We start from the raw sequence: 16,458 nt of genomic DNA, 5'->3' as shown, positions 1-16,458 counted from the left end.
TTAGTTTTAGCCAAATTTTAATAGGTATTTCAATTTGAATTTGCTTTTTAATGGCGTAGAATGCCCTGCGTGCTTTCTCTCTCAGTTCATTCACTGCCTCATTAAGGTGTCCAGTTGAGCTTATTTTTAAACCTAAGTAATTGTAGTGTGTACAGTACTCTATATATTTTGTACCAATTGAGAACTTTGGTCTAATTCCCTGAGATCTGGATCTTCTCTGGAAAATCATTATTTTAGTCTTTTCTTTTCTTTTTCTCTCTCTCTCTCTCGCTGTATCTCTCTCTCGCTGTATCTCTCTCTCGCTGTATCTCTCTCTCGCTGTATCTCTCTCTCTCTCTCTCTCTCTCTCTCTCTCTCAATTTCAAATTCGAGCTGCTTTATTGGCATGAAAAACATTGTGTCAATATTGCCAAAGCAACAATGTATACAATATACATTGTAATACAATTTTAAACAATAACAGATAATAATATAAAATGGCAGTGAATAATAATACAAAATTAAATATAAAAAGAATAACAATAAAATAGTAGTAAAATAATAGTAAAATAGTAGAATGTAATAAATATAAAAATCGAAATATCTCTGTCTCTCTCTCTGTCTCTCTTTATCTCTCTCTCTCTGTGTCTCTCTGTCTCTCTCTCTTTATCTCTATGGGAGTTTATCAAAATTGGGTTTGTTTTCGAATTCTTTGTGAGTCTGTGTAATCTGAGGGAAATATGTGTCTCTAATATGGTCATACATTTGGCAGGAGGTTAGGAAGTGCAGCTCAGTTTCCACCTCATTTTGTGGGCAGTGTTGCACATAGCCTGTCTTCTCTTGAGAGCCAGCTCTGCCTACGTAGGCCTTTCTCAATAGCAAGGCTATGCTCACTGAGTCTGTACATAGTCAAAGCTTTCCTTAAAAGTGTGGGTCAGTCACAGTGGTCAGGTATTCTGCCACTGTGTACTCTCTGTTTAGGGCCAAATAGCATTCGAGTTTACTATGATTTTTTTTGTTAGTTCTTTCCAATGTGTCAAGTAATTATCTTTTGTTTTCTCATGATTTGTTTGGGTCTAATTGTGTTGCTGTCCTAATTGTGTTGCTGTTTGTGAACAGAGCCCCAGGACCAGCTTGCTTAGGGGACTCTTCTCCAGGTTCATCTCTCTGTAGGTGATGGCTTTGTTAACTCAATAGTTGGCAACCAGCTAGTTACCAGCTCAATCTCTACAGATTTTCCCAACCAGTCCTGAGATTCGAACCGGCAACCCAGCTCTCTAACCTTGACACTACCACCATTGAGTAACAAATATAATTGTGTGATTGTAACGTTTGTCGTCTAAAGGGGACCAAGACGCGGCGTGTGAAGTGCTCATATTCACTTTTATTCAACTCTAAATCAACAAAACGACCGTAAACAGTCCTGTCAGGTGCAACATACACAAAACAGGAAACAACCACCCACAAAACACAGGAACAAACACCCATACTAAATAGGGCCTTCAATTAGAGACAACGAGGAACAGCTGCCTCCAATTGAAGGTCAACCCAAGAAACTTAAACATAGAAATAGACACACTAGAATAAACATAGAAATATACTAACATAGAACATAAACCAAAAACCCCGAAACACATAAAACAAACACCACCAGCCACGCCCTGACCAAACTACAATAACAAATAACCCCCTTTACTGGTCAGGACGTGACAGTACCCCCCCCAAAGGTGCAGACCCCATATGCACCTCAAACAAAAAACACAAAATTAACCCCAAATAAAGGGAGGGAAGGGAGGGTGGGTGGCTACCGTCACCGACGGCTTCCGTGCTACACCCCCCCCTCCCAATCCTCCAACTACGGAGGTGGCTCAGGCTCCGGCTTTAGTCCATATTCCAGCCTGCCCACCCCCCTTGAAAGCTCATGGCTGTAGACCACTGCAGAAGGCTCTTGGCTAAGGCGCATCGCTGCAGACCTCGGGCTGAGGCACGTCGCTGGAGACTCAGGGCAGAGGAGCGTCTCCGGAGGCTCCGGACTGTGGGCCGTCCCCGGAGGCTCCGGACTGTGGGATGTCGCCGGAAGCTCAGGATGGGGACTGTGCACTGAAGGCCTGATGCGTGGGACCGGCTTTGGAGGCGCCAGCCTAGTAACACGCACCTCAGCGCTAGTGCGAGGAGCAGGAACAGGACGTACTGGACTATGGAGGCTTACCGGAGAGAGAGTGGTAGAAGCAGGCACATGCTCACCACAATAAGCACAGGGAGTTTGCTCAGGGCTCACCTCTGGCCCAGCCAAACTACCCGTGTGCCCCTCTTCAAAAAAATTGGGTGGGCTGCCTCTCGTTCTTCCCCGATAGGCTCCGATAACATTCAATAACTTGCCCCCAAGTCCAGTTTCTTCTCTCTATCCACTCCAATACCGACCAGGTGTCCATCTCTGCCGATTGATCCAGTCATGGTGGGTGGTTCTGTAACGTTTGTCGTCTAAAGGGGACCAAGACGCGGCGTGTGAAGTGCTCATATTCACTTTTATTTATCTCTAAATTAACAAAACAACAAAACGACCGTAAACAGTCCTGTTATGTGCAACATACACAAAACAGGAAACAACCACCCACAAAACACAGGAACAAACACCCCTACTAAATAGGGCCTTCAATTAGAGACAACGAGGAACAGCTGCCTCCAATTGAAGGTCAACCCAAGAAACTTAAACATAGAAATAGACACACTAGAATAAACATAGAAATATACTAACATAGAACATAAACCAAACACTCCGAAACACATAAAACAAACACCCCCTGCCACGTCCTGACCAAACTACAATAACAAATAACCCCCTTTACTGGTCAGGACGTGACAGTGATTGTGTGTATATGAATAATTTAATTCCAAAACACTATATAAGCATTTTTAGAAATTTTGGTCAATGAGCTTTTACTGATTATAGAAATTCTGAAAGAGATTGCTGAGTTTTTTCACTATCTAATCATGGACAAATCATATATATTTTTTTAAATGCTATATATGTGCCTCACCCACATACAATTTTTTTTATAGTTTACTATAATATAAATACTTTACTATTACAATAGTTCAAAAACTGTCGTGTTTTTTAGGACTGTAGTGTTTCTGCTGACTGTAGTATCTTTGAGAACTGTATTGTAGAATTGACTATAGTGTTTTTCCATATATTACTGTAGTACACTATAGTATTTCCAGTTTACTATACTATAACTACTATTGTATTACTATACTTAAACTAAAGTATATATTATAGTATTTGCTGTAGTGTTTTTGCCGACTGCAGTATACTATAGTATTTACTGTTGTCACGGTTGTCGTTGGTTAAGGAGGACCAAAACGCAGCAGTATGTTTATGCTCATCTTGACTTTTAATAAATTCCAAAATGAACACCAAAATAACAAAAAGAGAACGAATGATCAACAAACAGTCTGGCAAGGCACAAGGCTAAACACAGAACAATCTCCCACCAACACACAGACAAACACACCCAACTAATATAGGACTTCCAATTAAAGGCAACACCACACAGCTGCCTTCAATTGGAAGTCCACCCCAATTAACTCAACATAGAAACAGACTACCTAGACTAAACATAGAATACGTGAATCTCAAACAGTGCCCAAAACCCCCGGAATACTAAATCAAATGCCCTTACTACAAAAACACCACCCTGAACCACATAAAACAAATACCCTCTGCCACGTCCTGACCAAACTACAATACCAATTAACCCTTATACTGGCCAGGACGTGACAACTGTAGTGTTTTTGCAGACTGCAGTATACTCTAGTATTTACTGTAGTGTTTTTGCAGACTGCAGTATATTATAGTATTTGCTGTAGTGTTTTTGCCGACTGCAGTATATTATAGTATTTGCTGTAGTGTTTTTGCGGACTGCAGTATATTATAGTATTTGCTGTAGTGTTTTTGCAGACTGCAGTATATCATAGTATTTACTGTAGTGTTTTTGCCGACTGCAGTATACCCTAGTATTTACTGTAGTGTTTACTGCTCTTTTCTATATCCTGTAGGGAAAACATTTATGGTCTACACTTTTAAAAAAGGTACTCTCTAGAACCTAAAAGGGTTCTTCAGCTGTCCTCACAGGAGAACCCTTTGAAGAAACCCTTTTGGTTCCAGATAGATCCCATTTGAGATCTATGTAGAACTCTTTACAAAGAGGGTTCCACATGGAGTCCAAAATGGTTCTACCTGGGAAGAAAAGGTTATCCTATGAGTTTTTTCACTATCTAATCATGGACAAATAATATACATATTTTTAAATGCTGTATATCTGCCTCACCCACGTAAAAAAAGGTATAGTTTACTGTAATAAAACACAGAAACTGTGTTTCTGCTGACTGACAGCATAAGAACCGTTTTGGAACCTTTTTTTCTAAGAGTGTAGGTCCTGTTATAGGTAGGTCCTGTTATAGGTAGGTCCTGTAGGTCCTGTAGGTCCTGTTATAGGTAGGTCCTGTAGGTCCTGTTATAGGTAGGTCCTGTAGGTCCTGTTATAGGTAGGTCCTGTTATAGGTAGGTCCTGTAGGTCCTGTTATAGGTAGGTCCTGTAGGTCCTGTAGGTCCTGTTATAGGTAGGTCCTGTTATAGGTAGGTCCTGTAGGTCCTGTTATAGGTAGGTTCTGTAGGTTCTGTTATAGGTAGGTCCTGTAGGTTCTGTTTTAGGTAGGTCCTGTAGGTCCTGTTATAGGTAGGTCCTGTTAAAGGTAAGTCCTGTTATAGGTAGGTTCTGTAGGTCCTGTTATAGGTAGGTTCTGTTATAGGTAGGTTCTGTAGGTCCTGTTATAGGTAGGTTCTGTAGGTCCTGTTATAGGTAGGTTCTGTTATAGGTAGGTTCTGTAGGTCCTGTTATAGGTAGGTTCTGTAGGTCCTGTTAAAGGTAGGTCCTGTTATAGGTAGGTCCTGTTATAGGTAGGTCCTGTTATAGGTAGGTCCTGTTATAGGTAGGTCCTGTAGGTCCTGTTATAGGTAGGTCCTGTAGGTCCTGTAATATGACATCTAGGTATTTGTAGTTGTCCACGCATTCTAAGACAGAGCCGTCCAGAGTAGTGATGCTGGACGGACGGGCAGGTGCGGGCAGTGATTGATTGAATAGCATGCATTTAGTTTTACTTGCGTTTAAGAGCAGTTGGAGGCCACGGAAGGAAAGTTGTACGGCATTGAAGCTCATTTGGAGGTTAGTTAACACCGTGTCCAATGAAGGGCATCAGATGTATACAGAATGGTATCGTCTGCGTAGAGGTGGATCAGAGAATCACCAGCTGCAAGAGCGACATCATTGATGTACACAGAGAAGAGAGTCGGCCCGAGAATTGAACCCTGTGGCACCCCCATAGAGACTGCCAGAGGTCCGGACAACAGACCCTCCGATTTGACACATTAAACTCTATCAGAGAAGTAGTTGGTAAACCAGGCGAGGCAGTCATTTGAGAAACCAAGGCTGTCGAGTCTGCTAATAAGAATGTGGTGATTGACAGAGTCGAAAGCCTTGGCCAGGTCGATGAATACGGCTGCACAGTAATGTCTCTTATCGATGGCGGTTACGATGTCGTTTAGGACCTTGAGCGTGGCTGAGGTGCACCCATGACCAGCTCTGAAACCGGATTACATAGCGGAGAAGGTACGTATGATTCGAAGTGGACGGTAATCTGTTTGTTAACTTGGCTTTCGAAGACCTTAGAAAGACAGGGTAGGATAGATATAGGTCTGTAGCAGTTTGGGTCTAGAGTGTCATCCCCTTTGAAGAGGGGGATGACCGCGGCAGCTTTCCAATCTTTGGGAATCTCAGACGATACGAAAGAGAGGTTGAACAGGCTAGTAATAGGAGTTGCAACAATTTCGGCAGATCATTTTAGAAAGAGAGGGTCCAGATTGTCTAGTCCGGCTGATTTGTAGGGGTCTAGATTTTGCAGCTCTTTCAGTACATCAGCTATCTGGATTTGGGTGAAGGAGAAATGGTGGGGGCTTTGGCGGGTTGCTGTGGAGGGTGCCGAGCAGTTGACCAGGGTAGGGGTAGCCAGGTGGAAAGCATGGCCAGTCGAAGAGAAATGCTTATTGAGATTCTCAATTATAGTGGATTTAATCGGTGGTAACAGTATTTCCTAGCCTCAGAGCAGTGGGCAGCTGGGAGGAGGTGCTCTTATTCTCCATGGACTTTACAGTGTCCCAGAACTTTTTTGAGTTTGTACAACAGGATGCAAATTTCTGTTTGAAAAAGCTAGCCTTAGCTTTCCTAACTGCCTGTGTATATTTGTTCCTAACTTCCCTGAAAAGTTGCATATCACGGGGGCTATTCGATGCTAATGCAGAACGCCACAGGATGTTTTTGTGCTGGTCAAGGGCAGACAGGTCTGGAGTGAACCAAGGACTATATCTATTCCTAATTCTACATTTTTTGAATGGGGCATGCTTATTTAAGATGGTGAGGAAGGCACTTTTAATGAATAACCAGGCATCCTCTACTGACGGGATGAGGTCAATGTCATTCCACGATACCCCGGCCAGGTCGATTAGAAAGGCCTGCTCGCAGAAGTGTTTTAGGGAGCGTTTGACAGTGATGAGGGGTGGTCGTTTGGTCGCAGAACCATTACGGATGCAGGCAATGAGGCAGTGATCGCTGAGATCTTTGATTGAAAACAGCAGATGTGTATTTGGAGGGCGAGTTAGTTAGGATGATATCTATGAGGGTGCCCGTGTTTACGGATTTGGGGTTCTACCTGGTAGGTTCATTGATAATTGTGTGAGATTGACGGCATCAAGCTTAGATTGTAGGATGGCCGGGGTATTAGGCATGTCCCAGTTTAGGTCACCTAGCAGCACGAGCTCAGAAGATAGATGGGGGGCAATCAATTCACATATGGTGTCGAGGGCACAGCTGGGGGCAGAGAGTGATCTATAGCAAGCGACAACAGTGAAAGACTTGTTTATGGAAAGGTGATTTTTTAGAAGTAGAAGCTCAAATTGTTTGGGTACAGACTTGGAGAGTAATACAGAACTCTGCAGGCTATCTTTGCAGTAGATTGCAACTCCGCCCCCTTTGGCAGTTCTATCTTGGCAGAAAATGTTAAAGTTAGGGATGGAGATGTTATGGTTTTTGGTGGTCTTCCTAAGCCAGGATTCAGACACGGCTAAGACATCCGGGTTGGCAGAGTGTGCTAAAGCAGTGAGTTAAACAAACTTAGGGAGTAGGCTTCTAATGTTAACATGCATGAAACGGCCAAACGGCTTTTGCAACAGCTAATGGGGATCCTAATAAAATATCCCCAAAATACCAAAACTTGATATATAGCATCTATGGACCAATGTCTCTCAACATTTTCCAGACCTAAAACAATATTGACCAATAAACATTCAGATTGGCGTGACCTGGCACATAAATGCATATAAATCAGACAATAATATTGGTATTGTAACAAAACTTGGTACACATGTTCCAAACACTGTCAAGAATTAACATATGCAAGCATATTCAGATCGACCAAACGGTGGCACTATAACGGCAAATGATATCTCTTGATCTGTTTGATTTGATAGCGATGGACACATTTCACTTTACATCTGGTAAGAAGAGCTCTTAGAGATTATACATTTGTTGACAGGAAACATTTTATTGGGGTAGCGGCTATATTGTGGTCGGGTTATTTTCCGTTGCCAGAACGATACACAACTCAGGGAGTCCAACCAATACAAAGTCTCTCAATGTTGTTTCCCAAAGCTAACTTAGCGCTATCAGTCAGGTTAGCTGTCCTCTACTTTAACTACTAGCTTAGAGGTATCAGGCAGGTTAGCTGTCCTCTACTTTAACTACTAGCTTAGAGGTATCAGGCAGGTTAGCTGTCCTCTATTTTACCTACTGGCTTAGAGGTATCAGTCAGGTTAGCTGTCCTCTACTTTAACTACTGGCTTAAAGGTATCAGTCAGGTTAGCTTTTTTAAAAAGCTTTTTAGTCAATGTTATGAAAGGCCAACAACTGTCAATCTCATATCAGGATGTTGTGTCTCCAGTACTGATGTTATGTGTCCACCTCAACGCTTTAGACTCACAAAGACAGAGCTGCATCATCGTCCATATCACAGTTAGGCAATATTCAGTCAGACACAATTCTAAGAACAACCTATAATGTAGTGGGAAATCAGACGACACATAAAGGAAAGTGATACTGATAGATGAGAGAGCATCACGCATTTCTTATGAATTTCTCTGCTGTGTGGGTGGGGTCCCTGTATTATTGGTTGTTTCCGAGAATTGCGTTTGCCTGAATATTGCCCAACTGTGGTTTTGATGATAATGCAGCTCTGTCTTTGTGCACAGTAAGCGTTGACGCAATGAATCAATACCAATCTACCACTCTATCAATGAATCAGTACCAATCTATCACTCTATCAACGAATCAGTACCAATCTATCAACGAATCAGTACCAATCTATCACTCTATCAATGAATCAGTACCAATCTACCACTCAATCAATGAATCAGTACCAATCTACCACTCTATCAATTAATCAGTACCAATCTACCACTCTATCAATGAATCAGTACCACTCTATCAACGAATCAGTACCAATCTATCAACGAATCAGTACCAATCTATCACTCTATCAACGAATCAGTACCAATCTATCACTCTATCAATTAATCAGTACCAATCTACCACTCTATCAATTAATCAGTACCAATCTATCACTCTATCCGTTGAAGCAAATGCACTGGTGTTAATCATCCTGTGTTATTGGCTTTGCTTTAGCCATATAGACTATTAACAAACAAATGAGAAGATGGTTGATAGTCCTGAAGTTTCCATTGCTGTTGTCCTATATTTCACATTTCACTATATGTTCCAGTAGGATAGTAGACCTAGCTGTAGGTCTATAGGTTCCAGTAGGATAGTAGACCTAGCTGGTCTATAGGTTCCAGTAGGATAGTAGACCTAGCTGTAGGTCTATAAGTTCCAGTAGGATAGTAGACCTAGCTGGTCTATAGGTTCCAGTAGGATAGTAGACCTAGCTGTAGGTCTATAGGTTCCAGTAGGATAGTAGACCTAGCTGTAGGTCTATAGGTTCCAGTAGGATAGTAGACCTAGCTGTAGGTCTATAGGTTCCAGTAGGATAGTAGACCTAGCTGGTCTATAGGTTCCAGTAGGATAGTAGACCTAGCTGTAGGTCTATAGGTTCCAGTAGGATAGTAGACCTAGCTGGTCTATAGGTTCCAGTAGGATACTAGACCTAGCTGTTGTCTATAGGTTCCAGTAGGATAGTAGACCTAGCTGGTCTATAGGTTCCAGTAGGATAGTAGACCTAGCTGGTCTATAGGTTCCAGTAGGATAGTAGACCTAGCCGTGGGTCTATAGGTTCCAGTAGGATAGTAGACCTAGCTGTAGGTCTATAGGTTCCAGTAGGATAGTAGACCTAGCTGTAGGTCTATAGGTTCCAGTTGGATAGTAGACCTAGCTGGTCTATAGGTTCCAGTAGGATAGTAGACCTAGCTGGTCTATAGGTTCCAGTAGGATAGTAGACCTAGCTGTGGTCTATAGGATCCAGTAGGATAGTAGACCTAGCTGTAGGTCTATAGGTTCCAGTAGGATAGTAGACCTAGCTGTAGGTCTATAGGTTCCAGTAGGATAGTAGACCTAGCTGTAGGTCTATAGGTTCCAGTAGGATAGTAGACCTAGCTGGTCTATAGGTTCCAGTTGGATAGTAGACCTAGCTGGTCTATAGGTTCCAGTAGGATAGTAGACCTAGCTGGTCTATAGGTTCCAGTATGATAGTAGACCTAGCTGGTCTATAGGTTCCAGTAGGATAGTAGACCTAGCTGGTCTATAGGTTCCAGTAGGATAGTAGACCTAGCTGGTCTATAGGTTCCAGTAGGATAGTTAACCTAGCTGTAGGTCTATAGGTTCCAGTAGGATAGTAGACCTAGCTGGTCTATAGGTTCCAGTAGGATAGCAGACCTAGCTTGTCTATAGGTTCCAGTAGGATAGTAGACCTAGCTGGTCTTTGTCCTCCTTAGCACTCAGCCAGTTGCTTCCTGTGTTCTGGTGAATCACGTCCCCTCTGTTCTTCCCGTCTTCGAGGGTGTGTGGTGGTAGAGGCCATAGCTCCCTGGGGCCCCATGGTACCACTTCTTCTTTCTCAAACACACACACCCCTCTCTTTCTGTGTGCTCAAGGATGAATCAGAGCTGTCCGCAAGAAATGTTTTCATAAGCTGATCTTTGTCCTCCTTAGCCGTTAGCCAGGTAGTCTGACAGCTAGCCGTTAGCCAGGTATAGTCTGACAGCTAGCCGTTAGCCAGGTATAGTCTGACAGCCAGCCGTTAGACTATTTTCACTCCCTGAGGTCAGGGTCAAATTCCTGAAAGAGTGACAATTATGAAACAGACAGCCAGCCGTTAGCCAGGTATAGTCTGACAGCTAGCCGTTAGCCAGGTATAGTCTGACAGCTAGCCGTTACCAGGTATAGTCTGACAGCTAGCCGTTAGCCAGGTATAGTCTGACAGCTAGCCGTTAGCCAGGTATAGTCTGACAGCTAGCCGTTAGCCAGATATAGTCTGACAGCCAGCCGTTAGCCAGGTATAATCTGACAGCTAGCTGTTAGCCAGGTATAGTGTGACAGCTAGCCGTTAGTAGGTATATTCTGACAGCTTGCTGTTAGCCAGGTATAGTCTGACAGCTAGCCCTTAGCCAGGTATAGTCTGACAGCTAGCCCTTAGCCAGGTATAGTCTGACAGCTAGCCGTTACCAGGTATAGTCTCACAGCTAGCCGTTAGCCAGATATAGTCTGACAGCTAGCCGTTAGCCAGGTATAGGTTAGCGTCCCAAATGGCACCTTATTATTCACTATATAGGGTGCCATTTGGGATGCTCCTATTGTGCTGGTTATTGTAGCTAATGAGATGACATGTAGGCTTACTTTACATTGTTGTAATAACCATCTAACCTGTTGGGATGAACAGACATTGGTTAGTGATTTACATCCTAAATGGCACCCTATTCCCTTTGTAGTGCACTACCTTTAACCAGGGCCCACAGGGTTCTATATCGGAATAGGATGCCATTCGGGGCCCAGAAATTGACTATTGACTCATGACTTGTGGTATATATTATTTTCAACACCACAGTGTTTTCAGCGAATCGTAAACCCTGACGTAGTGAGTACATGTTGGCTGATCGAGGGTGTCAGTGCACCTCCCATTCACCAGAAAAGTGTTGAAATGTCACAACATCCATTGATAGAGAAGAAAAAAAGATGTCATGTGACAGAGAACTTGATGGTTAATAAATAGCAGACCCAGTCGCACAGAACACTCCACTCTGCTGTAGGAGGTCTGTATGTCAGGCACAACCCTACTGGGACCATGACAACCATCATGATAACTGTACTGATGCTCTTCATTCAAACCACCCTGGGGGCTCCTGAAACAGGTATGTTGTTTATCTCATTGGTTATTAGTTTACACCTGAAACAGGAATGTTGTTCATCAATCAAATGTATTTATAAAGCCCTTTTTAATCAGCCAATGTCACAAAGTACTATACAGAAATCCAGCCTAAAACCCCAAACTGCAAGCAGTGCAGATGTAGAAGCACGGTGGCTAGGAAAAACTCCCTAGAAAGGCAGGAACCTAGGAAGAAACCTAGAGAGGAACCAGGCTCTGAGGGGTGGCCAGTCCTCTTCTGGCTGTGCCAGGTTGAGATTATAACAGAACATGGCCAAGATGTTCAAACTTTCATAGATGACCAGCAGGGTGAAATAATAATAATCACAGTGGTTGTCGAGGGTGCAACAGGTCAGCACCTCAGGATTCAGAGTTAGATACAGCAGGTGCGGTAGAGAGAGGGAGTCAACAACAGCAGGTCTGGGACAGGTAGCACATCCGGTGAACTCGTCAAGGTTCCATAGCCGCAGGCAGAACAGTTGAAATTGGAGCAGCAGCAGCACCAGGTGGACTGGGGACAGCAAGGAGTCAGTGACTCAACCCACTAAAGTGATGCACCCCTCCTAGGGACAGCATGGAAGAACACTAGTAAGCCAGTGAGTCAGCCCCCGTAATAGGGTCAGAGGCAAATAATCCCAGTGGAGAGAGGGGAACCAGCCAGGCAGAGACAAGGGCGGTTTGTCGCTCCAGTGCCTTTCCGTTCACCTTCGCATCCCTGGGCCAGACAACACTCAGTCATAGGACTTACTGAAGAGATGATTCTTCAAAAAAAGTAAAGACTTACAGGTCGAGACAGAGTCTGTGTCTCACATGGAGAAAACCCTGCCTCCAGATGTTTGCTTAGAAATTCTAGGGACAGTAAGGAGGCCTGTGTCTTGTGTCTGTAGTGTACGTGTAGGTATATACGGCAGGACCAAATCAGAGAGATAGGTAGGAGCAAGCCCATGTAATGCTTTGTAAGTTAACAGTTAAGCCTTTAAATCTGCCTTAACAGGAAGCCAGTGTAGAGAGACTAGCACTGGAGTAATATGATAACATTTGGGGGTTCTAGTCAAGATTCTAGCAGCCGTGTTTAGCACTAACTGAAGTTTATTTAGTACTTTATCCCGGTAGCCGGAAAGTAGAGCATTCCAGTAATCTAGAAGTGTCAAAAGCATGGATACATTTTCTGCATAATTTTTTGACAAAAAGTTTCTGAGTTTTGCCAAGTCCTTAACGATTACAAGCATACCGAGTGGGCTCCCGAGTGGCCCAGCGGTCTAAGGCACTAGATCTTAGTGCAAGAGGCATCACTACAGTCCCTGGTTGAAATCCAGGCCGTAATTGGGAGTCCCATAGGGCGGTGCACTGGTTTGGCCATGGTAGGCCGTCATTGTAAATAAGAATCTGTTCTTAAATGACTTGCCTTGTTAAATAAAAAAATTAAATTAAAATACCCATAACATGATGCAGCCACCACCATTGTTGAAAATATGAAGAGTGGTACTCAGTGATGTGTTGTGTTGGATTCGCCCCAAACATAACGCTTTGTATTCAGGAGAAAACATTTATTTCTTTGCCACATATTTTGCAGTATTACTTTAGTGCCTGCAAATAGGATGCATGTTTTGAAATATTTTATTCTCTGTGGGCTTCCTTATTTTCACTCTGTCATTTAGGTTAGTATTGTGGAGTAACTACAATGTTGTTGATCCATCCTCAGTTTTCTCCTATAACAGCCATTAAACTCTGTAACTGTTTTCAAGTCACCATTCGGCTCATGGTGAAATCCCTGAGTTGTTTCCTTGCTCTCCGGCAACTGAGTTAGGAAGGAGTCCTGTATCTTTGTAGTGACTGGGTGTATTGATACACCATCCAAAGTGTAATTAATAACTTCACCATGCTCAAAGGGATATTCAATGTCTGCTATTTTTTTTTTTACCCATCTACCAATAGGTGCCCTTATTTGCGAGGCATTGGAAATCCTCCCTGGTCTTTGTGGTTAAATCAGTGCTTTAAATGTACTACTAGACTGAGGGACCTTACAGACAATTGTATTGTATGTGTGGGCAATGACGTGTATTCATGGATGCCAAGGGAAGCCACGCTTCACCAAATAATTTACCAACAAAAAAATACATTATTTTATCATTTTTATCTTTAGTCTCTCTGTGTTTTCACAATTTTCATTCAATTCACAAGTGGCTGAATGTATCTCCCACGGAAAACATCCTAGCATGGGCAACAGCGCCCCTCTGTGTCAACACCTGAACGAGAGAAACAGCGAGTCTGATCTAACCATACGTTACTATGTTTTTCCACTGGCCTGAGAGGAAGTTCAATACGTAGCCTGGATGTAACCTCGTAAGCTGATGTTAACTAGCTAGCTAACTTAGCTTGTTCATTGTTGCGCAAGTACACACACACACACACACACACACACACACACACACACACACACACACACACACACACACACACACACACACACACACACACACACACACACACACACACACACACACACACAGAAATCAGTTCCAAGGAATTGCCACATGATTTTTACCAACATTGATTGGACTAAATTGTTTTTGGTATCTTTTAAGTTGGTTTTCAGTATCTGCTCTGAACAAGTCCGGTTCTGGAGTGTCTTAACAAAACAAAAAACTAAATATTTAGTCTGACTTCATCCAGTGTCCAGAAAAATGGATTTCCACCATATGCAAATATGCACATATTTATTGAGAATGCCTAATTTGCATATGTTAATAGCATACTGCAGATTTTCTTTATACTTAAAAGTAGTAGATTTGTGTTTACATTCGACTGGTAAAAGTTGATTGTGATATTGATTAAGGAAAAATAATATCCTATGAGGGTGTGGTGCCTGGCCTTAATAGGATTTATGTAGCCCTATGACAGTGTTATGTAGCCCTATGACAGTGTTATGTAGCCCTATGGCAGTGTTATGTAGCCCTATGACAGTGTTATATAGCTCTATAACAGTGTTATGTAGCCCTATGAAAGTGTTTTATATAGCTCTATAACAGTGTTATGTAGCTCTATGACAGTGTTATAGAGCTCTATGTCAGTGTTATGTAGCCCTATGACAGTGTTATGTAGCCCTATGACAGTGTTTTATATAGCTCTATGACAGTGTTATATAGCTCTATGACAGTGTTATATGGCTCTATGACAGTGCTATGGAGCCCTATGACAGTTTTATGGCGCCCTATGACAGTTTTATGGAGCTCTCTGACAGTGTTATATAGCTCTATGACAGTTTTATATAGCTCTATAACAGTGTTATGTAGCCCTATAACAGTTTTATGTAGCCCTACGACTGTTAAAAAGTCCTCATGAAAGAGGGTTCAATTAAAGTGTTCAAATGTTTGCCTATTATGTCAATGCTGGTTAGTGATTGTTGTAATTTTTGTTTGTAGACGGTCCCTTCAATCTCTTCAATGCTGGTTAGTGATTGTTGTAATTTTTCTTTGTAGACGGTCCCTTCAATCTCTTCAATGCAGCAAGTGGCGTTAGACAGGAGCTGGCACGCTGGGTGTCAGAGGGACGTCTCTACTACACCAACATTAGGAAGTGTGCTGGGGTTTCTGGGAAGACAGAGGGTAGTACCCTGGTGAATTCTGACTGTGATGAGAACAGCCACCTTCAGCAGTGGGAGTGTAGTAACAACACACTGCTCACCCTGAAAGGACAGACTCTGTACCTCCACGTCAACGACAACAATGATCTGGTGCTGTCCAGAGACACGGGGCCTCGGAGTCGCTGGATCATCTCTGGTACAACGGACGGCCCCTGCTCAAGGACCCACAGAGGTACGGGATTACAATCACAAGGTTCTCATTGTTTAGGATTGTAAAATGGATTTTGGACAAAATGGACCAAGTCTCAACAGACTTCAAAAGAAGCAGGTTACATATAACTACATCAGACAGTATATTTTATACTTTACAGGTTACATATAACTACATCTACATCAGACAGTACATTTTATACTTTACAGGTTACATATAACTACATCAGACAGTACATTTTATATTTTACAGGTTACATATAACTACATCAGACAGTACATTTTATATTTTACAGGTTACATATAACTACATCAGACATTATATTTTATACTTTACAGGTTACATATAACTACATCAGACAGTATATTTTTACAGGTTACATATAACTACATCAGACAGTATATTTTATACTTTACAGGTTACATATAACTACATCAGACAGTATATTTTACAGGTTACATATAACTACATCAGACAGTATATTTTACAGGTTACATATAACTACATCAGACAGTATATTTTACAGGTTACATATAACTACATCAGACAGTATATTTTACAGGTTACATATAACTTCATCAGACAGTACATTTTATTGAAAAAAAACGTCATTTTTCCCTGTGAATCCACAACGTACAGTAACACAGGGACACACTCACAGCCAGAGTCCCGTAAGAGTGTTAGTATAGAAGGCCGTGTTCCCCAACAAGGTCACACAGGGAGGCAAGATGGCAGACACACTAATATAGTAAAATCCTTGGGGCCCCACGTCACACTGAGCTACATACAGTACCCACAGTAACCACTATCCCCTTTTCAGAGCTCTTTACCATCGAAGGAAACGCGTTTGGCCGTCCCTGTCAGTTTCCTTTCCGGTACAAAGACCAATGGTTTGGAGACTGCACCTCGGTAGACTCCTCTGATAGACGGCTTTGGTGTGCCATTGAAACAAACTACCAAGACAATGAATTGTGGGGCATTTGTCCATCCAAATGTGAGTATTACATCTGTTACTTACTGTGTGTCAATCTACACAGTTGTTAGATGCATCTCTCTCTCTCTCTCTCTCTCTCTCTCTCTCTCTCTCTCTCTCTCTCTCTCTCTCTCTCTCTCTCTCTCTCTCTCTCTCTCTCTCTCTCTCTCTCTCTCTCTCTCTCTCTCTCTCTCTCTCTCTCTCTCTCTCTCTCTCTCTCTCTCTCTCTCT

At 42.5% G+C, this 16,458-nt stretch overlaps 1 protein-coding gene across 1 annotated transcript in view; it reads left to right on the top strand.

Moving 5' to 3' along the window:
• Window positions 1–11,288: 11,288 nt before the first annotated feature.
• The window catches only part of LOC123726642 (macrophage mannose receptor 1-like), a 54,018-nt gene continuing 48,848 nt past the window's right edge, over window positions 11,289–16,458 (top strand). Inside the window, 3 exon segments of the mRNA XM_045693783.1 lie at window positions 11,289–11,446; window positions 14,940–15,275; window positions 16,075–16,248. Of these exon segments, the coding sequence (XP_045549739.1) occupies window positions 11,380–11,446; window positions 14,940–15,275; window positions 16,075–16,248 (577 nt within the window). The 5' untranslated portion in view covers window positions 11,289–11,379.

The sequence above is a fragment of the Salmo salar genome, chromosome ssa14, assembly GCF_905237065.1.
Source record: "Salmo salar chromosome ssa14, Ssal_v3.1, whole genome shotgun sequence".
NCBI classification, from domain to species: domain Eukaryota; kingdom Metazoa; phylum Chordata; class Actinopteri; order Salmoniformes; family Salmonidae; genus Salmo; species Salmo salar.
This window is presented reverse-complemented; position numbering and strand designations above follow the sequence as displayed.